Source organism: Psittacula echo (genome assembly GCF_963264785.1).
Source record: "Psittacula echo genome assembly, chromosome: 1".
NCBI classification, from domain to species: Eukaryota; Metazoa; Chordata; class Aves; order Psittaciformes; family Psittacidae; genus Psittacula; species Psittacula echo.
The window spans coordinates 137,764,624-137,790,229 of NC_137735.1; the positions used below are offsets into that span (position 1 = coordinate 137,764,624).

At 46.9% G+C, this 25,606-nt stretch overlaps 1 protein-coding gene across 1 annotated transcript in view; it reads right to left on the bottom strand.

The window, feature by feature from the left end:
• LAMB1 (laminin subunit beta 1) overlaps window positions 1-25,606 on the bottom strand; it is a gene marked incomplete at both ends in the record, with an annotated part of 43,892 nt that overhangs the window by 4,309 nt on the left and 13,977 nt on the right. Inside the window, 16 exons of the mRNA XM_080622815.1 lie at window positions 351-495; window positions 872-1,075; window positions 3,058-3,299; window positions 4,517-4,701; window positions 6,384-6,753; window positions 17,108-17,204; window positions 17,305-17,522; window positions 18,210-18,434; window positions 18,786-18,949; window positions 19,416-19,647; window positions 19,744-19,887; window positions 20,047-20,251; window positions 20,794-20,917; window positions 21,364-21,491; window positions 22,291-22,449; window positions 24,539-24,674. Of these exons, the coding sequence (XP_080478941.1) occupies window positions 351-495; window positions 872-1,075; window positions 3,058-3,299; window positions 4,517-4,701; window positions 6,384-6,753; window positions 17,108-17,204; window positions 17,305-17,522; window positions 18,210-18,434; window positions 18,786-18,949; window positions 19,416-19,647; window positions 19,744-19,887; window positions 20,047-20,251; window positions 20,794-20,917; window positions 21,364-21,491; window positions 22,291-22,449; window positions 24,539-24,674 (2,978 nt within the window). The remainder of the gene's footprint in view (window positions 1-350; window positions 496-871; window positions 1,076-3,057; window positions 3,300-4,516; window positions 4,702-6,383; window positions 6,754-17,107; window positions 17,205-17,304; window positions 17,523-18,209; window positions 18,435-18,785; window positions 18,950-19,415; window positions 19,648-19,743; window positions 19,888-20,046; window positions 20,252-20,793; window positions 20,918-21,363; window positions 21,492-22,290; window positions 22,450-24,538; window positions 24,675-25,606) is intronic.

Below are 25,606 nucleotides of genomic sequence, written 5' to 3' on the forward strand. Positions count from 1 at the left end.
ACAAGGCCCTCATTTAACCTTTACCTGCCTTCTTACAGAGAGATAAACTCACAGTTCCTGACTTTCCTCCCCTTTAAGAGTACTTTATCTTTCTAGCCAGAACTTACAAACACACTTGGCAAACTGCAGCAGTACAACAGCCTCAGCTGAACCGAGCACAAGAACATGTCACAGTTTGCTCTCACTTTCCTATTGTCTTGGTTTTCTCTTGTTTCCAGATTTCATCATACACGCTAAGGCTGGCTGAAGTGCAGGAGGAGACACAACTACTGCATTACCCCCCAGAGGATGATTCAGAGCTAAAGATAGTTCTTATAAACCCAGAATTAATTTAAATGTAAGGTTTTTACGCATAAGGAAGTCTCTAATCTGTTTAATAAGATTTCTCAGATCTTCATTGCTTCTGTCGACTTGTTCTTTTGTAGCATTGGTTTTGAGCAAAACTGCTTGTGCGCTCTGTTTTGCTTCATCAGCTCTCTGTTTTGCTTCAGAAACCTAAAAAGAGAAAAATAGAAGGATTGCATATTTGCTTAAGCTTTAAGGCCTGTTTTAAAACAAAAGATCAGCTGGAGGCAGAGGTATTAGTAATTAATGAGAAATGCTTTTTCTCATAAAACTCCCAGAACACTTTTAAAAGCTGGCCAAGAGCCATACCAATGCTAGTTTAAACAACTCTGGCTAATGCTTAGAGTTATCCATGGGGCTTCACTTGAGCAAGCTCCCTTTCTGAGGATCTTTACAAGCAAGATGAGGTTACACAACTGAAGAGCAGTATTTTGAAGTAAGCCAGGCACATACTTTGTCAATTAGCGTCGAAACTTGCGTTATGAGTGGTTTTTTTCAATATCTAACAATTGATTTGGCATGTTACCATTCTGGAGAGTTGCTCAACTTCTGCTAATGCACTGAGGATGTCTCTGTCAAAGTCCATGGCTTTCTGCCAGGCATTGTGAGCTACAGTCACCAGCCCGTCGCAGCCAGGTCCTCCACACTTCTTCTTGCCTTCAGCTGTCCGACAGCTTAAACCGCCACACTCGGACTCGGCACAAGAGGCTCCCGGGGGAGTGCCACACGTCTGCAGGGACAAACAAGGGAAGTGGTCACAGCTTTATTTCCATAGCTGAGCTGAGAGGGGGAAGGAGCAGGACAGTGCCCTACCATGACAGAAACATGATGCTGATTCTGCCCCTTGTGGCAGCATCACAAGTACCACAGGGAAAGAAGCTCAGGTAGAGCTGCAAGCTGGAGGTGGCTCCTGCAGCAGGTTCATACCAGCATGGCTTTAATCTTTCTTCTGTGCCCCACACCCCTGCACCTTCCTGCTTTAACTCAGTTACAAATAGGTAGCTCTCTGATGCTGAAGTAGCTGGAGGTTTATGAGGGAAGCCTTTCTGCACCTTTATCATCTACTTGTCCCGTACATAATATTTCACTGGAGAGCTTACCTTTAAGCTTTGGTTTCAAGGTAGAAGCTACTACTGTGTGCATGCCTTATTTTGTTTGAAATCAGTTTTCATGGCTGTTCGAATGAAAACTGGCCATCCCAAGAAGCTGTTTTTTAAGGAACAAAGTGTTTGGTGCAAAGTAGTGTATTTTCCTTTGCTCTAATGCCCTAGAAGCAAAATAGAAGCTAAAATGCTCCAAGCTGAACAGAAAACTTTTTTCCATCTTCCTTCGAGTGCTGTCCCATTCCTGTCCACCAAATGTTTCCTATGATTCCATCTTTCCAGAACACCTTCCAATTTGTGAATTACTGTCAAGGATGTGTTCCCATAGAAAATTTTAGGGTAGACCTTTTTTGTTTAAATAAAAAAGCAAAACTATTTCAGTCAGCAACATTGTACTGAGATTTATCCACTTCTGGGTCAATTGCTTGGCAATGAAATCACTCAGGAGTTGGTTTAGCCAGAGAGAAAATTGGAAGGTTTCCCATTCTTGTGAGCTTCTCCACTCCTTATCCCCCTTTGCCAAATGATAGTCACATACTTTGCTGCCAAAAAACCTCTCTGGGAAAACTAGGGGCTGTGCCAAGTGAGCTGCAGCTGTCTCCCTTGAAGTGTAAATGAGTCCCTCTTACCTGCTTGGCATGCAACCCAGCAGGAGCTAGAAAGCAAAACCCATTTCTTTTTTTTTTGGTGTCCTGGGATTACACCTGGGAGCAACTCCACGTTTATGGCCCTGATAAACATCTACCCAAGATTTTCAGTCCTCCAGAACAGTCAGGCAGGAATGTAGGGGCAGGGAAGCTAAACAAAAAGATGTCTCTTTTTTAACCCTCCAGAGAAAAGGAGAGCTGGGGGCGTCAGAGGGATGACAGTAGTAATAAAGGACAAGGGACAATTCAGCATGTGCAGAACTCATCCTCTAGCACAGGCCTGGCAGGCCAAAGGGAGTTAATGAGCAGTCCCCCTGCTGCCTGCCTTCACCAAGGATTGTTCTCTCAATGCAGCCGGCTGACTTCAAAGCAAAGCTGAGGGAACACCCAGCCTCTCCCAAGAAACAGCCACCCTTGATTATGTTTACAGATGAGCAGGCAGCTTCAACAGAGAAAATGCCCTTTTGACTCCAGCTCCCTCTAAGCTCTACTTTGTCTCAAGCACAAGGATGGGACCATGGCAATGCTGAGGAGGGCAGCGTGTTGGTGCAAGCAGCAGCACTGCCTGAGTGCTGCACAGGCATAATGTGTATCCTGTGGAGCTGCAGAAAGGGAGAGAGGAGCCTAGAGGAAGCAAGCATGTGGACTGAGGACAGGCTTGAAGAGATGGCTCTCAGTCCAGCAGACTCACTGTTGTAAAGATGGGTGCTCTGTTGGGGCAGAAGGGTAACAGAAGACCAGCATGAAGGGCTGAAAGTCAGTAGGTCTCGGAGCCCACCAATTAAACACCCCTGTTCTAGCCCACAAAATACCCCGTCACCCAAGAAACATGCATTTCTCATGAACAGACACTGCATCTCACCCTCTCAAGCCATAAACACTTCCTTCCTACCCATCACTTCTTCACAAACACAATTTCAGTTTTGCTAGAGGTTTTATACCAGCAATTCTCAGCCATGTACCTTCTCAGCCACTTCAGAGAGATCCAGACTCTGCAGCTTGCCTGCGAGCTCATCTAGCAGGCGTGACTGCTCCTCTTGTTTAGCCTTGAACTGGGCTTCCTTCTCACTGATTAATTCTTCCACTTCCTGCCGCGTCCGCGCCGACAGCTCCACGGCACTGTTGGGGTGAACAGTGGAGGCATTGACCCTCTCCTCTGCCTCCAGGGACATCTGGAAATACTTGGTGATACTGTCCAAGGCTCCTGCAGAAATCAAATGGAGCTGCTCAGAAATCTGTTAAGTAACCCCAAGTAACTCGCATTATGGTGGCTGGCAGATGACAATCAGGGTTAGCGATATGAGTATCAATGTAACTGATACGCCAGCCCCTATGGCTGCATTCAGTGCTACTGCAAGGATGACAGCATCTGGCCTACTGTGGGGAAAAAAAAAAGTAGTTGATTTTCTTTCTTGATTGGCAGCGTTTGCTGGATTTTGAGGTTAAGCCTTTCTCTGACTCTAGTGACTGAATTCTGCTTACCCTGAGGGCAAAAGGAGATCCAGTCTCTGAGGTTTACAGGGCAACAGTCTGTGTTCTAAGGATTCAGTTATCCCATTAGTTGTTATTGCTTGCCCTGGGATGTCTGGCTTATGGAGTCACTGCTTGGAAGCTGGTCAGAGCTTTCTCAAAAAACAACCGCTTGATGAAAGATGCTGATTTATGGACCTGTTAGTTTTGGATAACTCTTGGAGAGGCCTTGAGTGGGTGTGTGGCAGTGGCCACACTCTGCACCTTGGGCAGCTTTCCTCTGCAGAATGCCACAAGCAGGGACTCCCCTGTTCTACATCCTACTTGCCTGTCTCTGTTTCCAGGGAACACGGAATTTAACAATCTCAGATTTCCTGCAAAAGCAGGAAATTAAAGAAAAAAAAATCCTTTGTGTCAAGCTGGAGTGAAGTCAGCTTTCAAAATTCCAAGGAATTTGGTGACATTCATTCTTCTCCAGCAAATTTTAATTCTTGGCACATTTCAGTGTGCCAATGGGCATGCAAGGCTTGGGTGGCTCAGAAGAGGCCCTTATGGTGTGCTTTTAGTCACAAAGACCCAGGTTTGCTGGTTTCAACCAGGAACAGAATTTTAACAGAGGACAGAGAGCAAGGGAGATGTTCAGGTGTATCTTGCAATCTGTTGCACTCTGCTGTTGTGTCTCATCTAAAATACACTAATGAAGAGGCTTTAAGACAATTCTGTACCCCAATAACTCAAGCCCATTTGCAATGTGCAGAGGAAGAGAGAGGGGGTGAGGGGGCAAACCAAAATTCCTGCTGCATCAGCAACTCTGCTAATGCACAGAAAGAAGCTGCGCTCCTAGGAACTGTGCTTTATTACAAGTTAGAAGATGAACCTCGTATTTAAAACCATGCACTAATTACATCTTTAGCAACCCCACTGCTTTCTCCCCCTCCCTGTGACACTTACCCCGAACATCAGAGATCTTGATGAACTCTAGCTGTTCTGCAAGTTCTTTCACAACATGGTCTAGGCTTTTGGCATCTGTTTCCAGCATGGTCAGGTCAGTGTCTGTGCTGTTGCTCTTCACTGCTAAGGCTGACAGGTTTTCTTCTATGTCAGCAATCTTAACTGTAACGTCTGCTGTCAGCTTTCTGTAAAACAGAGGCACAGGACCCAACAGTGGGAGATGGAAGGGTTGTAAGCCTCAGTGTTTCATGTCACTGAAAAGCAGTGGTTAGAGCCATGCGGAGCTTCTCTCACAGCCGTACCTGTCCTCCCTTGGTGGAGCTGTGATTTGTAACAACATGCCTACCTGGAATACTGCTTCGTTTCCTTTATCATACAAAACTACTTTTTAATCTACAACAAGTTTATAAACTCCAAGCACCAAACTGCTCAGAAAACAGATGCTTTGTTTAAGATTAACTGAAGGCAGATTCCAGAGGGCTGCTGTAATGCTCTTGTATCGTGGCAACTGCATAGGTCAGGGTTGACTACTATGATCCATACATAATTTTCTTCCCATCCCACACAGCTACAAATGCAGTTTTGATTACTACAAGCTCATGGGACAGATTGGAACTTCAGGAAGCCGGAGGGGGGGAGCCTTAGTTTTAACACAATGGATTCTTTTAACTCGTCTTTAAAGATCCCTCCTCTCCAGCCGTTTCTCTAGGGCTATGAAGAAAAACCTCCTGCTTTCAGCATTCAGCATGGCCTCAGTGAGCTACAGAGCAGGCTTAGTTAGTGGGATAACCCTAAAAGGAAAAGCAAGTATATGTTACACACCAGTGCTGCTGCGGAACACAAGTGGATATAGGAAGCTACTCCCATCCATGGTGATCCCACCAAATCCGCTGTCTCCTCATTGTGAAAGAATCAGGCAGTTTTTAAGCTCTATGATCAATTTACAGCTCTCCTAACAGCCCAAAATCCTGCTGTTTTCCAAGAGTCCTCTAAAGGCCAGCACTACTTCTATACAGCTAGAGAGGCGCAAGACAGGTACATATATATATGTACATTAAGGAAAAGCAGCTTTTCAGCTGCTCTGACCTCCCTCAGCACACACAGAGCCCAAATGCCGCAGCAATCCCCAGCTCTCCAGCTGGAGAGAGGGAGCTGCAGGGCACAAGCTATTCCTAATTGAGACATTTGTGCTTTAATCCTCACCCCTTTGCTTTGTGCAGTCCCCTTTACAATGCACAAGCAAGTTCGAGTGGTTGCATACAGGACTAGAAAGCAACTGTAATCCTACTTGATGTTAAACTGTCCCATCTCCAAAAGCACAAACTGCCACCTTTTGTATGCCTTGCCCTAAAACAAAATACAAGGCTCCTATCCTGAGAAAAATGGAAACAATCCTTGTTATAAAGCTGGTACTTCCCACACACACAAGCTCAGAGTGCAAAAGGAGACGAAGTTTCCAACTCATCAGCTACAGTCGGAAATCCAGGAATTTAATCTCTCCCCTCTTCATTCTCTCACATAATAGCAGTGTTTGTCCTTTGCCCCAGGGGAGTGCAAGGCAAGCATGAGTGCCTCAGTGGTAATTAGCTGCCTGGTGCACAGTGGAGCAGGACAACCCCTGCTCAGAGCATGGCAGCTGCACTGCTCCTACCTTCCTGGCCAGGTTTCTGCTCCTGGGATGGGTGCTCACTGCTGGCACAGAGCATGGCAAGGTGCTCCACCAGCACTAGGAGCCATAGCTGGAGGCGCAGAGCTGGGTGTCCTCAGCCCAGCATGGGGACACCAGTCACTCAAGTAAATCCCAGCTCACTGGCACTCCCACTCCTTTCCACACCAGACTTATCCATGTAATTGTGACTGTACTCACTCTGCTTCCTCAAAGAGATTCCCAATGTTTTTCAGGGGCTCAGCAGCTGGATTTTGAGCAATGATGGTTTTAATTTCACTGAGCTTCTCTTCCAGGGTGTTGAGCGTCTGCTGGTATGGGCCAGTGACTCCAGTGATTTTGAGGGCATTAGCCCTGTCCAGGAACTGCTGGGTCCTATTAGACAGCTCGCTGATGATCACGTCCCAGAGGGCGAAGCACTGGTGGCACGGCACGCAGTCAGGGAAAAAGCCTGAGTAGCCCCGGGAGCACTTGTCACAGCGTGGCCCTTCCACCCCTTCATTGCAGATGCACTGCCCAGTGGCACGGTCGCATTGTGGGGTCTGGATGCCATGAGGGTTGCAATCACATGCTGGAAGGAGAAAAAGGCATGTGTGAAGGCTGTGGTGAGGGAAATGACAGTGGCAGGGAGAAAATAAACTCGATTACAATGAAGTGGTGAAATGAGTATAGAAGTGGCCTGCGTTTGGATTATAGAAAGCTAATTATGGATGTGCCTGCTTGGGTATAGGGAAGCAGGACTGAGTGTGAAAAGGAAGACAGATAGGGAAAAAAAAGAAATCTACGGGAGACCAGGATTTGCACATCTCAGAAACAGGCACAGTATGGAGCAAGGACGAACACTTCTTGCAATGTTTGGATATCAATTGTATAGCAACTGAAGACAATATCAGTTTCACACCTACAGAGAAGAGTAAGTAGAGCAAGGCTTTCCAGACAGGAAAAGAAATGACAGGCAGACACATAGTACAGGGTTTAAAGAGTCAAACATGAACGAAATGGGAAAAGTGAACATGGAACAACCATTAACAGTCTCCTCCAGCACAGGAGTAGGGGTGAACTGAAGAATACAACAGATCAAAACCCAACCACCTTCTCATGCACCTCCCACAAACAGCTCAATGAAAGGACATAGTTGATTATGCAGCACTTAGTTCAGAGGCAGAGCTCCCTACTACAAGACACTGTGGGTGCTAAAAGTTGAGGTTGCTTCAAAGAACATGAAAAGAAGAACATGACAAATTTATGGCGTAACAACCCATAAGAGATCTTCTGTGCAGAGGTACAGGGCCTGGCTCAGGACGTGCATCGAGAAGCCTGGCACTGGGCTGATGTTTTGGGTATACCGAAATCAGAAAAAAATCAGGCAGTGAAAGGTAGAATAGAACAAAGAATGTGGCTATAGGCAGCCCTGTCTGAGGGAGAAGACGCTAATGACCAAGAGCCCACACACTGTCACCCTCAAGTGGGAATAATGAAGGCAACGAAACAGGTATTTTTATTTTATCTGCTTTGCACTTTGAGCACCATCTCAGGAGTTACTATTCACACCTTCCTGAAATGGACATTCATTCTTACTTTATTTCTGTAACTGTGAGCACCTATCTATCTTTATATATTCTACTCTGGTAAGACCTTGGAGCTCCAGGTGGTTGCCGAATTGGAGTGACAGGGTTTGGGCACCACCCTTTTTTAACACACTTTTAGGATAAAGATGCACTTCTTCGGCACTAACCCACCATGAAGATAAGTTACTTAATTAATTTACTGATGCACAATCATTTCTAAAAGGACAGACACAATTTGTACACAGTAACGCTATCAGGAGAACTGTTTCCATGCAGTGGTGCTACACTTCACTTCTCCTCCTCCTTAATTCCACCGGCAGCAGTGCCAGAGGAAACCACCAACCTGCAAAGCTTTCAATAAAGGGATGGCAGCAAGGAAAGAAAAGAGAGGCCTTGAAAATATACAGGTTATCTACCTACAGTCATGGCAGAGTGCACCCAAAGCAGGTCACGCACACATTCCTTCAACAGGGAGATACCTGGTAAAAGCTTTTACTTACACATCCATTTACCAGGCATCCCTGAAGGAGGTTAATGGCTCAAAAAGGCCCATAAATCAATTCACGCACCCAAGCACATGCCCCCTTGAAAAAAGGGCAAAACACAAAGCTGTTTTCAAGATCATGCATTGTTTGCTTCAATGCCAAAACACAGTGGTGGTCTTCAGTTCAAAAATCACACAAAGAGCCTCAGCAGAACAAATCGCTCCTCAACAAAATGACTTTCTTGTACAATGTGAATATGATAGGCAAGAGACAAAAATAACTTCTGCTGCCTGCACAATTGAGCAAAATGGTCCTTTGTTCTTTGAATTATACCCTGACACAAGAGAGTGTTTTTACTTTACATCGAAAGTGCTTAAGTAGTCAACTCACCATGGAATATGTTCCCTGCAGGCAAACTGTTGAGTTCCTGTTTGAAGGTCAGTTAACCCTTCTGTCAACTAATAAGGCCCTCAGTATAATGATGAATTGTCCAAATTCCTCTGCACAGAAAGAGGCTAAATGGCATGTGGTTTTTCTCAAAGATCCAGAGATCTGATCAAGTTACATGAATTCTTGCTGCTGGCAAATTAGATCGCTATATTTACTTGAGGATTTACAGAGCTTAAAGGGAAAAAAACCCACCCCAACATGTTGGTAATTCTACTCCTGAATACCTGCATGTTCAGGAAAGGCAGATGACATGGCTTTAGTAGCATTTACATTGTAATGTGGATTCCAAAATCTCTGAAGCCAGAAAATACTGGGGAAGGGAGAGCAGAATTTAAGTACTAACTCATGCGCAACGTGAAAACCCAAACTCCACAGCTGCCTGCTGAGAGATGATAAAGAGCAAAGAAGTCATTTATTCTAAGCACAGCACAACAGTTGGAAGAATCATCACATTTCTAGAATTCTACAAACCTTACAAATAAGCTTTGTGGGGCCCATGAGAAAATTATACAAGGCAGCTAGAATGTGGGTTATTTCTCCATTTTAGGATTCTCTGATAAGCCCAGAAGCAGGCAATGCTGGCTTTGCATTACCTCAGTACTGTGAACCCAACATATAAAATAGCCTTCAAAAGTGCTGGTTTCACACTTCTCATGCTCTTCCCAAGTCATTAACCATGCACAGAGCCACTCCAGCTTTCAAACTAAAAACTAGAACAAGATAATTTTATCTTTAAGTAAAATCACATAAGTTAAAGGAAAACAATAAACAGCCTCCCTCAGTACTGGGATAAGAAGATTCCAGTCAATTTTATTTTCTTCCCATTTCACAAATTTTGGACGCATTTCCAAATTGGTTGGTGACATGGTCTCTCTAGCTACAGCTCTTGGACAATTCCTTGTTGTGGCACTGACTGAAAGATTTTTTAACTCTCACAAAAGCATCACTGCCCCTCTTACGTATCACATACTGTGAGTAAACCTTTCATCTCACAAATGACACACACATGCCAGTGCTTGGTTATATGTGATCTTCTTTTCTGAAGTTTAGATGACCGTAGCCAAGCACTTCCACCAGAGATGACTGAAACCATCTCTGCTCCTTGCTAGAGTCAGTCTCTGAGTACTTTTACCAGAAGCTGATACCGAATTTCTGGACACTGCATTAATGACGAAATTAAGCCAGAAACCCACAGAAACTGCCCTTCAAGGTAGTGTGGAACAGGACCCCAACATCTGCCACACCTCTAGTGGTCAAGTCCCCTTTCCTGGGCCCTGGACACCACCACCACCACCAGGCTACTTTACATCCCAGCAGCAAGGAGCATGTCCAAGGCCGTTGCAGAGACCATCTTCCGTTTATACCATAGTGGGGATCAAACCTTCCACTGACTTGAGCTGCAGTCAGCTCTCAAGAGGAAGCAAGCAAGCCCAGGCCAAGACCATACAAAGCCTTCTAGGTAGTGAGGAGCTCCTTGAACACTGTAGGCCACTAGGCAAATAGCTCAGTACACAGGTTTCACCTCTCTGCCTCCTAGACCACCAAGCCAGCCTCAGTCTCTGTGAGATTTCAGGGTGCAACTTTGTTCAAAAGGGACAAAAGCACAATTACAGTGGCAGGATCCTGTGAAAGGAAAGGAGGACCTGCTAGCTGGCACAGGCTGGATAAGGCAAGTACAGGACCGGCAAACAGCTCATGGAAGAGTAACTGCATTACACATCCATCTATCATTTGTAGTGGTAGGTGCACATCCACCAGAAAGATTCATGTGACATTGGATTATCACCACCAATAAGTTGGGATGTGAAAATGGGAGATGCCTTGAATCTTATCACCTGGTAGAAAAAAGTGAACACCATGCCAGCGTGACCAGCAAGTCATGCCCAGCACTGGTTTTGGCCAGAGTACCTCAGCACCACTTCTAGCCACAACGGAGTTCTTGCTCCTTTAACACCTCCTCTGCTGAAGTCCAACTATTCCTACAGTCACCACCTAAGTCAGCTCCTACACAGTCCAGTGCTAATGATGCTGTTATGACTGGTTTGCTTCTGATGTACTCAAACAGGCTAACCCAAACAGAATCTTATTGGCTTTGGAGATTTTGGCTCCAACCAGCACACTCCTAAATCTGATATAACACCTTAGTAGCTGTATCACAGCTAATTCTAGCATATACCTGCTTAATCTACATGTTTTCAAGAAACACAGAGAGAGGCCTATCTAAGGATGCAGAAGTGGTTTAGATATTACTCAATAGCTAGCCAGGACATTATATTCCACTTAACATAGTAAATGTAGTATAGGGAAAGACAAAGTCCTGTACGCCCCTTTTCAATGCCTTGCTTACGCTTACAACACTAGAAACTGGGAAAAGTGGTTCATTTTGCACTGCAAAATCACAGAGATACTGAGTTTACTGCAAGAGATACAGATGCCTTAACCAGTTCGGATTGGAAATGGCCTTCAACACAAATGGTTGATTCCCTTCATACAGAGGGGTGGAGCAAGGCTGAGGTGAAGGTCTATAAGTTAATCCAGACAGGCTGCTTGCTTTGAAAATCAGTGTTAGACAGGGGTCAAATCTGTCGTGGGTAAGCAAAGCAGGACACTGCAGTTCCTCCCATGGAAAATACAGTGAACGAAAAAAAGTATTTTGAAACGGTTGGCCAAAGATTTGAGGGTTTTCAAGGGACCATCTACTAAATTAAACAATAGGTTTCTGGTTTGAAATGTCATTTTGGAACTGGATGTATTGCTCTCTTTAACCAAGTGTTTAACTCAATCAGACATTCTCCTGTGGCATACTTCCACTTAAGTGAAATCTCTTTCTTGGCAGGAAAATTATCTAGCCAAATTCAGTCAGGCTCTGCTGATTATCAGCTTATGAGTACAAAAGATTGTAGCTGCATCTTAAGTGCATATGCAGTATGTGCGTACACATACAGAGTATCCATGGGTAATCTTTATACCACCTTGATCAATGCGTTTCTCTTTTAGTAATTTTTCATGATCTTTAAGATACAAGTAACACCCATACATGTTTATTGAATGTAGTCTTAGAGAGACCTAAGGGGGGAAATTCTAAAGTAAATGACTAGGCTCACATGGTTTGCTTTAAGCTCATGAGTGTCTATGAACCGCTTTACCTTTCACTTACTCTGACAGCTGTTACCTTTCCCTCTGATTTTAAGTATTTAGAACTGACTTCCATTTAAACGACTATAATTTAATACGTAGCATATTTGCATATATCTTCATTTTAATTAAGGTGTGTCCAAGTAGCTGACATGACAGCTGAGATGATAAAATGGACACCGAAAGGGCTGTTTGAAGATCAGTCTCAGTGTTCAATGCCTTATTGCAGGATGCTAGGAACAAGCAAGCTTCCTGCATCATCCTACACAGAACAGGAGTCATTTTTGCAGAAATATTTTCTTTACAGCTTGAGATTGGAGATGGAAAGCATCAAATGTTTAACTCCTCCGCAGCAAAGAAAACAAAGGGTTTGTTCAGACATGATTTTCTGGCATTGTTTCCCAGTGGTAGTGAGGCACTATGATGAGAAAACCATCCAGCAATTTGTAAGGTGGGAAGTTTTGCAGACCTAGCAAATTTCTTCAGAATAATCAGCTATTGATTCAAATTACCCCAGAAGCATATTGCTAACTCCTCAGTGTTATGATTTGCAGCACGAGCGTTAAGATCCCAGCCTAGAATTACTCAAGTTGTGCTGCACTGTAACATGTTAGCAGACCTTGCAAAAAGGGCAATTTTGGGGGAACTGTCAGTGTAGATTACAGTATTTTAAGACCACAGGTCAATTGAAATTCTGAAATTCAAAGTGAAAATCATATTTTCTTCAGTGTAGAATTTGTCCAACTTCCTTTAGACACTTATGCCAGACAGAAAACAAACATCTGCTAATCCTTCTCTCCAAACCACAAACATCTATAAAAGCAGCCTACATGAATAGCTTAAGGCCCAGGTTAAATTAAGACTACAAAGCCTATTCTTAAATGGCAATGGGGTAATTTTCACAGAACAGATGTTCTGGCACCAGGTACATCACAAAGACGAAAAACTGAGAAAATCAGCTTTCTGCAACGTCTGCAATGAGTATTGGATAAAAACATAACTTTTTTCATTTTAGTTCAATTAAATTCTGGGGTTTTTTACAACAGGGTTTGATACTCAAGTTCAACAAGAAAAACAGTGACACAGGTACACTTCTTGAAAAGGGGATATAGCAATAAAACCTAACTTTCAATCTCACACCGTACCTTTCACTAACTGTGCTCTGTTCTGTTTGTTCCATTCATTAAAACAGTAATGATAGTAAAACTGCCACCTCCTTTATATTATATGAAACACATATATTTCAGATATCTGCTGTACAAGGGCATGGTCTGAGCTGCATGTAGAACCACACTGTACCTCTGAGGCTTCCTGGGAGCCTGGAGCCTCTTGCCAGAAATGTGCTTTGTGGGCTGAAGCTGGCGCAGAGCTGAGCATGCAGAGTCCTGCACTCTGGTTGCCAGGCTTTGGAAAAACTCCAGCAGAACGCCTGGGAGACTAGAGTTTCATGAAATTTGAAATCCTATTACTACCTTAGCAAGGCTTCTTGTGCACACACACATGTTCACGTGCAGGCTTGTGCAGAGCTGCATATAGCTCATAACTGAAGCAACAGCCAGAAGGAGCCGGCACTGCCCCCCTCAGCAGATGACTCTCACAGCATAGCTCCTCTCACCGTAATCCTCACAGGGACCTGGACGAGGCCAAAAGAGACGTGCTTTCCCCTGTTCTCTATGCCTGCTTCATGCTTTATGTTAAATTAACTGAGTAAGCCTTGTGCTTTCTTAAAGCATAGGGTAAGCAGTCTCTGAAGACCCAGTCCTACAGACTGTGGTGTGCAATTCCCAGTGAACATCTGTGGGTGGTGGGAGCATATCCAGTCCTGTGGGGTTGAGGTGCTCCCCAAAGGTAGGCACCCACCTTAGCTTGCGCCAGCAGTGTGGTCTCAGTGACCCACACAGAGAAGAGCGTAGCGATACTTTCTCTCCACCACAGGGAGGCACAGACTCCAAATCAAAGTACTCAGACCAGATGCAAAACCCTGCCTATCTGGGGTTCCACTTCACCATCTCTGATCTTATGATTTCTAGAACACAAGTCACGGGCAGCAGCAAGCAATGGTCACTGCCACCGATGAGGATGGGACAGCAGGGAAGCATGCTCTGGAGTCTGTTTTCTAGCACAGTGTGCTGGGACCCCTGCACCACATCCACAGCTCAGTGTTGCTGCAAGCACCTGGAAACCCATGGGGATTCCCTAGATGGGCCATTTAGAACAGCTCCATATAGCTGTTATTTGCAGGCACTTGTGTTCACATGACCTCACCTTTACTTTTGTAATTAAAAAATCTGTAAAGGCTGTCACAGCAACATGGGCAGTACAGGCCCCAATTCTCAGCAGAAGCTCATGTCTCTTAGTGCCAACAGCCTGAAGACCTCTTGTGAGGGGACCATACATTACTGCCTCTTGAGTGATTCACCCTGCGATTTCCAACTTTGAGCAGAAGCCATGTGCTCTGGCCAGTGGAAAATCCCACCCTGGAGTCATTGGAACTGACATCCACACCTCCTTATCAGCCTGGTGCTCACAGTGAAGGGTCTCCATACTAACCCAGTTCAAAGCTCTTCTACTTCCCACCCAGATCAGTTTGTACTTTCTTCCTGAGCACAGCACAAAACGTGGCCATACTGGCTACCTGAGCCAGCATGAGCAGCTGCCAAGGGCAGCTAGCGAATGCCATGGCCAGGAGTCCATGCACCCCTGCAACTGGAGCCAACTTCTTTGTGATGAACCCCCATCTCAGTTCTAGCTTCACCTTGGCCACAGGCCACATTTAACCTATATTCCATGGGTATTGCTCTACAACTCCTTAAATGGCAGAGTTTTCCAGTTCACCTGCAAACTGCTTACCACCCAGAGCAGCTGCCTGCCCATGCGGTAGCTGCACATCTGCCAACCTGACCATCACCCCTTCACTCACTGGGACTAAATGAGGGCTGAGAAGTCAGTTGCTTCTCTCCCTGATGAGGAAGGATGAGAGACAAGGCAGGAGGCACTGACTCCACCACACAGCACCATGGGGCTGGATATGCTCCACAAGCAAACGCATACTTGGAGCCCATCCGAAGCACTGTGCCACAGGGTGCAATGGATCAGCACCAGCTTGGCACCAGCTCTCTCCACCTGCCTCAGATTCAGTCCTGAAGGAAAATCTGTATTTCCATCCCAGTGAGTCTCCTGGCAGAAGAAGCTGCAGGTTGGAAGGAAAGTGTAGAGTCTGCATGGTACGAAACAGGCTCAGAAGAATGTATCGTCTCTTTCAGAAACATTGAAAAAGGTTTTCACATGCTCAAAAGCCAGCAGAAACTCCATGAGAGACCAGAAATGCTGGTATGCTGCAGAATCCTGATGATTAGGTATGCAGATGGACTCCATCAATAAACCCTGATGGAGACAGCTGATACCAAGAGACAATTGCTGCTGCAGAGCCAGCAGGGTCAGCGCCCCTCACCATGCCAGAACACACACAGCCTGCTCGAAAGGCTGCCTCGCCCCAAGAAACCCAATATGTACTCAGAAACTGGGACAATTCCCCACTCCTTTCATCTGCTGCATTAACCAAGTAGCTGTGACCTGCCTATCTGGTTAGATAATGGCCTCTAAGGTATCTCTATTATAAGCGATTTATTAAAGACCACAGCAAGCACATTCCTCCCTGCAGGAAAAAATACCTTAATCTATTGCAAACCCTCCTGGCAAAGGTTCCTATTTGAACAGATCAGAACTACAAGTTTGTTCTGGTCTGGACAGTGTTTGAAGTTTCTTTTCCAGCTAATGAACAGACTTGTTTATAATGAAAGGACAGAGAGCATCCAGTTTTCTAAACAAGCGACCTCATGGTGCTCTGCTTTGCGGCATGTAGCTATGGCTAACCCACTGCATGGTCTCTGCTAGCTCCTTTATTTTCATCTGAAATATAAGTTACACTGGTTTTGCCTAAGGCAGAGTTAATTTTCTTCATAGTAGCTTCATAGCATAGTATGGGGCTGTGGTTTGGATTTGTGCTGGAAACAGTGCTGATAACACAGGGATGTTTTAGCTAATGATGAGCAGTGCTTACATAGAGCCAAGGGCTTTTCTGCTCCTCACAGCACCTCACCAGTGAGCAGGCTGGGGGTGCACAAGGAGCTGGGAGGGGACACAGCTGGGACAGCTGATGCCAGGGATATCCCACACCATATGGAGTCATGCTCAGCATGTAAAGGTGGGGAAGAAGAAGGAAGATGGGACATTTGTAGTGACAGTGTTTGTCTGCCCCAGTAACTGCTGTGTGTGATGGAGCCCTGCTGTCCTGGAGATGGCGGAACACCTGCCTGCCCATGGGAAGTGGTGAATGAATTCCTGGTTTTGCTTTGCTTGTACAACTTTCTCTTTACCTGTTAAACTGCCTTTATCTCAACCCATGAGTTTTCTCACTTTTACCCTTCTGATTCTCTTCCCTATCCCACCGGGGGGAGCAAACGAGAGGCTGTGTGGGGCTGAGTTGCTGGTTGGGGTTAAACCACAACATAAGGAAAACCTACTAAACCAAAAACCTTACTTCTTCAGCCCCAGTCTCCCTGACAGGACAAAAGAGGAGACAGTGGTCTTCCACTACATACAACCAAAAGCAAAGGAAACTGGTTTCCAGATCAGTTCTCCAACCCGAGCACTTGCGATATGGTTTTCTTACCACAGTGGGTTACCTGACAGGATTGCAACATTAACAGTTAAAGAAGAGTTAGTTTCTAAACAGGAATGTTTGTTTCTAAATAATCAGAGTAGAACCATAGAATGGTTTGGGTTGGAAGGGACCTTCAAAGGTCATCCAGTCCAACCCCCTGAAATGAGCAGGGACATCCTCAACTAGATCAGGTTGCATCAGGATCATGGTGCATCTACCATGTCTCTGGACAACCTGTGCCAATATTTTACCACCCTCATTGTAAAGAATCTTCTCCTCATGTCCAGCCTGAATCTCCCCTCCTTAAGTTTAAAACCATCACCTCTCATCCTATCACAACAAGCCCAGCTAAAAAGTCTCTCCCCAGATAAGAGTCCTACAAGAAATAACGTAAACCAGGCAAGCGCCAGGCCGGGCTCCTGCTGATCCCATCCCCAGAGACACCAAAACTGCAGGCACAGAACCCGCCATGCCTTCTCCACCATTCCCAAGGCTTGTGCGGACACTGGCGGGGGTCACTGGAGGGGCTGCTCCCAGAAGTGTCCCAGCACACAGAGGGTGACCACAGCCCACTGGGTCATCTCCAAGAGGAGCAGGCAGAGCAGGCACTGGGGTTGGACTCACCTCGGCACTCCACGCCTGGGTCACCCCAGAAAAGCTCCTGGCACTCGCGGCAGGTCCGACCTCCAAAGCCTGGCATGCACTGGCACTGCCCTGAGAACTGCCAAAGACAATGAAACAGGAGATGTGACCCCTCAGCAGCTCGGTCTTGCACCAGAGCAAAGGCCAAGTGGCCAGAGTGCTCCCCACACTCCCCTTACCTCGTTGCAGGCAGGCCCGAGGGAGCGCGCAGGGTCACAGCCACACTGCTCGCACCCGGTGCCGCTGGCCAGCCTCCATGTGTGCGGGGCACAGCGGTCGCAGGTCTGCCCCACCACGTTGGGGAGGCACCGGCACTGCCCTGTGGCTGCCTCGCACCGGCAGCTCTCTGAGCCCTCGCAGTCCTCCCGCACGGTGCCCAGGTAGTTGCAGACGCACTCTGTGGGGGAAGAGCATGGCAGCTGATGACACTGCCTGTCAGTACCAGAATACCCTCCTGATGTCCCAGGCTGGACACCTCTATAGCTTCTCCCCAAGCACAAAGCAGGTGACAGGAGCCTCTTGTTCAAGCAGCCCAGCCTTCCCCCTCTTCTTTTCCTCCTTTGGTACTCAACCAAAGCCTAAGCCTGACCAGATCCCGTCAGCTGGCTACGGCGGTGGATCTGGTTGGAGTGGCCAATGGCACACCAAGCAGTGCAGGGCTCTGCTCACCCACCCAGTAACCCATCTGCCCTGCCAGGCTGTGTCTGGTGCTGAGGGAAAGGAGGGTCTGCCTCCCCACTGCCTGGTTTTGGCTCACATTGTCCAGACAGATCTGCAGGGATACTGGTGTAGACAAAAGCCAAGCCCTCACCCTCTCAACCCCATCTCCGCAGAAAAGGCAAACAAGAAGGCAAGAAACCCCCCTCCTGCAAAAGCACATGTAAATGCTGTCCCTGCTCTCCCTGTCAAATGCAAAGGACTCCCCTCCCAGCCAGCAGCCCTACTCCAGGGCAGTGGCACACAATGCCAGCTGGAGATAATAAGGTTTCCCTCCACCCGAAATGTTCAGCGGCTGTCTCAACTCTTCTGCTGGGGAACTGTTCATGGCTGGTGGAGGGGTTCTGGCCGCTGTCTCCCCACTCACTTCTGCAGTCCTGCTGCAGGGCGCTCCCGTAATAGCCCTGTCTGCAGAAGTGGCAGTTTTCACCCTCTGTATGATACAGGCACTTCAGGCACATTCCCGTCTTCTTGTCGCAGGCCTCCGGGTCAGTACTGTCGATGTTGTTGTTGCATTGGCACGGCTGGCAGGCGCCGCCAACATCGTCGGGGCTCCCAAAGAAGCCAGACGCACATTCATCACATCGACTGCCTGTTTGAACAAACAGGCATGGTGGGAATTACCATCACGGCTCGCTAGCGGCCAGCCCCATAAATGGCAAGACTGAGGCAAGACAAAGGCCATTAATGGCGGGTGGGTGTTAATTGGCTTATGCTCAAAGCAACAGAGGCAGTGCTGTCAGCACACACATCCCCTTGGTTCCACTGCTGTCCTGTCCGCCTTTGCCAACCACCATGGTGACAAGGATGAGGTTCATACAACCTGCTCTGCCCCGGCATGTTCCAAGTGCTGCCAGCCTCCAGCAGCAACACAGTGATGTTGGATCCCTTCTCATGGGGAAGTTCAACCCAACCAGCCCCCCTTCATGCACCCGCGAAGTACCTATGTATCCCACGCTACAGACACACACGACTTGCAGTGTGACTGGATCCTGGTAACAGCCGCTGGCAAACTGGCGTCCGCTCTCAGGGCCATCAGGACAAAGGCAGGGGCGGCAGTGGTCGCCTGATCCCAGGACGGGGTCTCCATAATAGCCAGACTGGCACCTGCACAGTGGGGTTCATGGCATGCAGGGGACTGCAGGCAAACAGACTGCAGCCTTGCTCTAACTAGGCTCAGGTTTTCAATCACTGTGAAGAACCAAAGAGCAGAAACACTCTTATGGCTTCCCCGTGCCGCTCACACTCCAAGTAGCTGTTCCCACAAAGGCAAATTTGTCTGGCTGCTGCCAGTGTAAGAGGAGGAGACCCAAGGCAGGCTTGCAATGGAGAAAACCTCTCTGAAGCCCTGGGGTCCTGCAACATTCGCTGCTGGGAGGTGCAGGGCCGCAGTCAGGGAGAGGGTGTCCCCTTTCCCATCCTCCTCCAAGACCACCAGCACTGCTCTGGCTCCTGGATCCAGGGACTTCCCCTGTGACTTTACGCCAGCCTGAGTACCAGTACTGGAGGGGAACAGCTCCTGCACGCATTCTGCTCTGGAAAAGGAGTGGGGCTGGGGAGGGGGCAATTGTACCTCTCACAGTTGTGTCCCGCCGTGTGGTCCCGGCAGCTCAGGCACTCCCCGGTGTAGGGGTTACAGTCATCAGCGTGGCCATTGCAGTGGCACGGCTGGCAGCTAGGGAAGCCCCAGAAGCCAGGCAGGCAGCGGTCACACTGCCGCCCATACACCCCAGGAAAACAGTGGCACTGGCCCGTCTCCGCGTCGCAGAAGGCATTGTAAGAGCCTCGGACATGGCATTCACATGCTGCAACGAGAGGGGGAGAAGAGCTGCATTTCCACAGCAAGCCCTAAACGCAGGGTCCTGACCAGAGCAGAGCCCGGAGCCAAGGGCTTAACGTACGTCGGCATCCACTTGGCCCAAACCCGAAGGTGCCAGGGGCACATCTGTCGCACTGTCTTCCAACAACATTGGGACGACACTGGCACTGTCCTCCGCTGGGGTCACACACTGAACTCAGAGAGCCCTGGGGATCACACTGGCATGCTGAGCGGAGAAAAGCATTGGGGGGAGTGAGTACCATGGCACAGGACATGACTCACCTGCCTCAGCCCATTCACACGCCTTCACCATGCAAACCACTCTGCCTGCAAGCTCCATCCAGCTTCCAGAAGCAGTTTGCCCTACAACTTCATGGTTACGTACATAACGCGGTCTCATGTAATAGTGCAGAAATGCTGAATATGATGTTCTTGCAGACATCTGTCATGGGGGTTTTCACAACACTCCTGCTGTTTTCCAGACACCGGTATCTTTGGAAAGTTTCCCAAGCACTGTTCGTGACCACGTCTTCGCCTGAGCCTCCCACTGTGAATATGTCCAGTGATTTGCAATATGGCATGAGAACAAGCTACAAAACAATTTTACAATGACAAAGTGTCACTATTTATAAACAGCCTCTGCCAAAAACTGTGCAATTTCAGAATTATCCTGCTTTCTGTCATCCTTTTTCATCCAAAAAGGCAAACAGTCAAACAGAATTTGGAAGGGAAATTATGATATTTCTCTAGTATTTGGTGGAACAGTTCTGGTATCTACCAAATTCTCACCAAATCTATATTTTATCCATTCAAAAGAAAAAGGTTGACGTCGACATTCATGACATACATGGCACACATTAACCCCCCCAAAAGAAACTATAGGTCTGGGGAACTAGTTACAGTCCTGTAAAATACAGCGAAAGCCTCTTAGCACAACAACCCCCATACTTTGAGACTGAAGAAGCCTATGCTGCTTTACATTGTGCAGTTACAATCTGGCTTCAGCCATAAGCAACAACGCTGTAAAATATTACTTCAGATTTTTGGATTTTGGATGTCAGAGGAGATGCAAGCTTTCAGGCTTTTAAATACACTTTTACCCCAGAGCACCCCTGAAATAATTTCTGCTCACAGAGTCAATCAGTGTGTACGGGCTCTCTGTCTCTGTATCCACCGAGGAGTACTGGGACAGCTCCAGGCGGATGGTGTAATTCAGCCCCTTCTCAAAGCAGACAGGCCGTGGAAGAACAACGTATCTGGATTAGGAACAGGAAACAATTCTTACTTCAAACATCCAGCACCATAAAGCATTTCAGGAGGCCTTATAAAGCAACCGAGATAACAGAAAGCAGCCAAGACCAGGCAGAACAAAAGCTATGATGTGAGAGAGGCAGTCTTAAGCCTTGTGCAGGTCAGAACAGGAAAAGCTTATCGGCAAGGTAAAGAGTCATACCCATGTTCACTCACAGGCTGTGCAAACACTCACCCCTCTTTACGCTGAACAAAATACATCAGAAAATGAGAATAAACCTAGAAGTTTTAAGGCTACAGATATAATGCTGAATATGTTTTTATAACCCACTGGAAATGGCATTCATTTCATCCATGTTCATGGAGGCCATCGCAAGCTGAAAAAGTGATATTGCTGTTTCAATATTTTAAATGTTCTTTTTCGCCTTCCAGCCCATCCAGCTGTACTGACCTGGAGCCGGGTGACAGTGAGACAACTTGATTATCATCGTCAGGAACAGTATTGCCACAGCGGCTACCTGTGGGAATCTTGCCCGGGCGCGAGACGCTGACCACAGCTTTTTCCCACTGATCTGGCAACTGGGGGATAAAAAGGCTGATCAGCATCAAGCAATGGCTGTAAGCTCCTGGAAGCATCCAGAGCTCAGGCCAGGAAAAACGTGTGCACAGACAGGATGGTCGGTGTGCTTCAAGGAGGATGGGGCTGGAGATCCAGCATCAGTGGGGCATCCACAAGCTGAAGGGTCGGCTTAAGACAAGGCAAGCGCCCTTGGTCATCCTCCAACATGACAGCCTCTCTCCCCCCCTCCTTTTGTTTCCTAGGTGTAGGCCAGTAGCAGCCCCATCTCTAGCATGGCATCAGCAGGACTTTAGTGACCTCCTCTCCCCCCACCTCTGGATACTGCACCTTTCATTGCAGTCAATTGCTGTCAAGCTCTAGGTAAGGAGCTGGGGTTTTTTTCTCTTTCCCTTCACCCTGCAAATTATCCTTAGGCAAAACTAAAACTGCTTGCAAACTCTTGGCTGCCAGCATTTAACATCTAAGGCACACAATTTGTCTCCTAAGGTACATAACATGGTTTTTTACCGATTAGAAGGCAGTCTGGCTGTTCTAACCTGTCCAATAGGTCTTGACACTTTTTAATTTGCTCATTAAACAGGTGCTGAAACAATGCAGTAATAAATGAAACTGTGAAGCAAACAATAACAGTAACAGTCAACATCGCCCTGGATTTTCACACATTTCAGATATTTAACTGAGCATCCATCCTTGCCTTCGAGTCCTGATGACTCCTGAAAGTTCCAGGCTCCTGTCAGTCATGCACTGGCACAGCCAGCACTTGCTGGGACACAGTAATGCCCATACTCACAGACCTACCTGTGGCTCGTAGCGGACCAGGATATCGTACTCCATGGAGTAGGGGATGTTGTCAACATAGAATTCCAGGTATGCCCCCTCAGGGACTCTTACAAATCCTATGCCTGTCCACGATGGTGTGCGGTCTGGCGTGTACTGACGCTCTATTATGTTTACTCCCTACAGAAACAGGGAACAGAGATTTAATACAGATACATTAAATTTGTGAGTCCCACCAGAGTATGTAAGTGATAAGTTCAGCTGACGGATCACTTCTGGATCGCAGCATCCATTGTTTGCATCCCAGAGAACATGAGCTCTCTTTTAAACCCGTATGTGTGCACACCATTGCCCTTCCACTTAATATATAAAAAGCAAGAAAGATAAAGTAAAGTAACATTGCAGTGTTCATCCATTCCTGTTATGGTGGAGAATTAAATTTAAAAACTTGCTGTGAGTAATTAATATACCAGCTACAACATACTGTTCATCATAGGACTTTTCACATCATACTTGCAGCAGCAGGATTTACTGCAGTGGCACGTAACTGCTCTGTTAACTGCCCAAGTTGAGTGCCAACTACCTCCTGATTGCAGCAGGCTGCTCCAAATCAAACCACTGCTCAGGATAACATTTGGAAAGCAGATCATGGCCATCACGAGTAGGGTGTCACTAAATAACAAGAGATCCTAATCATTGTTAGATATTTAATAGTCAAATCAATATGTGGTCCCTCCTTTCAGTCTGAAGTGCCAGGTTTTTGTGTGCTACTTTTTATATAAAGCAAAGGAGAGGAAAAAGGCAACAGAAAGTTGTGTAGTGCTTTAACTTCCCGTTTAAATGTATTTGCATCCATGCATAGTTCTCTCCATAGAACAACATCCTGTGCATTCCTAAGGAAGTTGCTTCAGTAGAGAGGGATAAAATGTAAGGAAATGACTATATACATACACTTATATCACCTCAGGATATCCCCTCATGTATTCTCACACTCTTTGAAGAGAGCTTGGCTATAAGTTATTACCCTTGGGCTTTGCACAAAGGGTTGGAGCTCCCTAGATAGGGTGGCAGGTGAGATGTGAGTGAGGGCATGCAGCTGTGGGGAGCATGGGGGCTTGGCATCACCTGAAAACCCCTGCAGCTCTGGGCCTCTTCATTTTGTCTTGCGCTGGGCCCCTGCCTGGGGATTCAGTTTTTAGTCTGCCACCAGATTTGTGAGGAAGATTTTCAGTACTGGCATTATTTAAAATGGTTTGTTCTGAAGCTTTCAGAATGCGAACTAGCAACACATCCCCTCACTTTGCTTGGCAAGGCTGGTTTTCACGCCGGGATCCTCCATCCCCGAGCCTTGGCAAGGTTTTGGGTACGACCTCTCCAGTCACGGAGGCACAAACGCACCAAATTCCCTGTGCCAGCTCACATGTCCTCTGCTGCAGTCCAACTTGTGCTCTGCACTCTCTTCACTCTCTGCAGCTACTGGAGAGCAAAAATCTGCCTTGTCTGAAACTGCAAAGTGGCTGCATTTTGCCTTAAAGAAATAAATTAGGACCAGGTGCCCGCTGCAGGCAGGCAGACAGACAGACATCCGCTGCTTTAGAGGAACCATTATGTCATCTCCCTGACTCCTCGCTGGAGGCAGAAATAATTGATGTAATCACCTTGCTGCTATCAATGAATTAAAAGCAAGGCTGTGCAGTGGTGAATGGAAAGAGATGGAGACCCTGATGAACCATGCTGGTAGAAAAACAAGCCAGAGGCAGCCTCACCTACCAGTTTTTTGCACAATCAAGTACGGTTTTAGCCATTAATAAAAGAAATGTTACTGATGTGCAGAAACTCTAAAAGCTGTGGCAATGCGTTTATGTGTGCTTTGTTCCCTTCCAGTTTCAGTGCCACCAAAAGGAAGAGGCAGTGTTGGTCTCCCACTGCTCTGGAGATAAGAGGGGAAGGAGAAGTGGGTATGGTGAGCGCACATGCAGCGAGGGACAGAGAGGGATGCTGACAGGAAACTAACTGTATGGTCATGATCAAAGAAATGGGTTTAGAAAGAAAAATGGCAGTTTCCCCCCTTAAATTGCCACACTATTTATCAATACTAAGATTGAAGAGCTACAGCTTGGTGGTTTTCTGATACAATTCAGTATTGTTTTCCACATTTTAATTGCAAAACACTCAGGGTATGAAACAGATGCTTCCAACACCCAAATGGTGAAAGAACTGTCCCACAGCTGCTGTCCAGAAACACCAGTCCATTAAAACTGCTACTCACGGGACCCAAGCTGGCTTCCTCTGCCTCGTAGATGTAATGATCGAGTGAAATGAAGTAATAGCCGGGCTCCACCTGGTTGCACTGACGTCCAAACATGTGGGGCCGGCATTCACATTGGCCAGATTGACTCGAGCAGCTAAAATGGAAGAGCAATGAATTTACAACACATCTTGGCTATGCTAAGATAGTGCTAGAGCTGACTTCCGCTTTGACGTTTTAGGACACAGGAGAAGCCCTTCTGGACACAGCTGTGTCTAGACACAGGATGTTCTCAGGCTCTGTAGCTGGATCATCTGCACTGCTAAAATGGCTCAACCCAACTATTATTCTCCCAAACAACTCCTAGGCTCAGGCTGGGAATGAGCATACACCAGGGACCATTTCCAGTAGGCAGCTTTCATGTGGTTTCCTCTATTTGAATGAAGAGTGGATTTCATGCTATGGATACAGGCGGTTCCCTGGGGTCGGACATCAGTCTTGGGAGAGCTTCACTTGTTACCACAGACATAAGTCAAGAGGCATGTCTGTGCTGCAAGCCGAGAGCAGCCTTCAACTCCAGGCTTGCAGGCCATGCAAGCAGCATATCTGTTTGTCTGGGCTCAGGCAAAGCAAGAACATGCATGACTCTGCATGTCCCGGGACATTGTATGCTCTTGTATTCTGCAAAGCGCATCCTCAGAGGTCACCCACCAGCAGCTATACACAGGGGAAAACCACACCTGACTGCTTTAAAGTAGGACAAACACAGTCAAAGACTTGGGACAGACAGAGCCATCTCTGGGGCATGCAGAACGTCTGTCCAGGGTGACACAGAGCAGCTTCACTTCCTTCATGATGAGCCATTTCCTTTTCTCAGCACAGCTCTACCCCCAAACTGCCTTTTGATGTTTTTATTGTCCCCAGAGAGTCTGCCCCACATTATAAAGAACCCTTGGGCACATTGTTTTATACAAAGTTTTTTTGGTCCACCACAATACATCCTCTTCTTTAAATCTGAGTGCAATTTAGGAACATTTTCTAAAGTCAAACCCCTCATGTCCATGGAAAATCTTAAGCCCCCATGCTAAG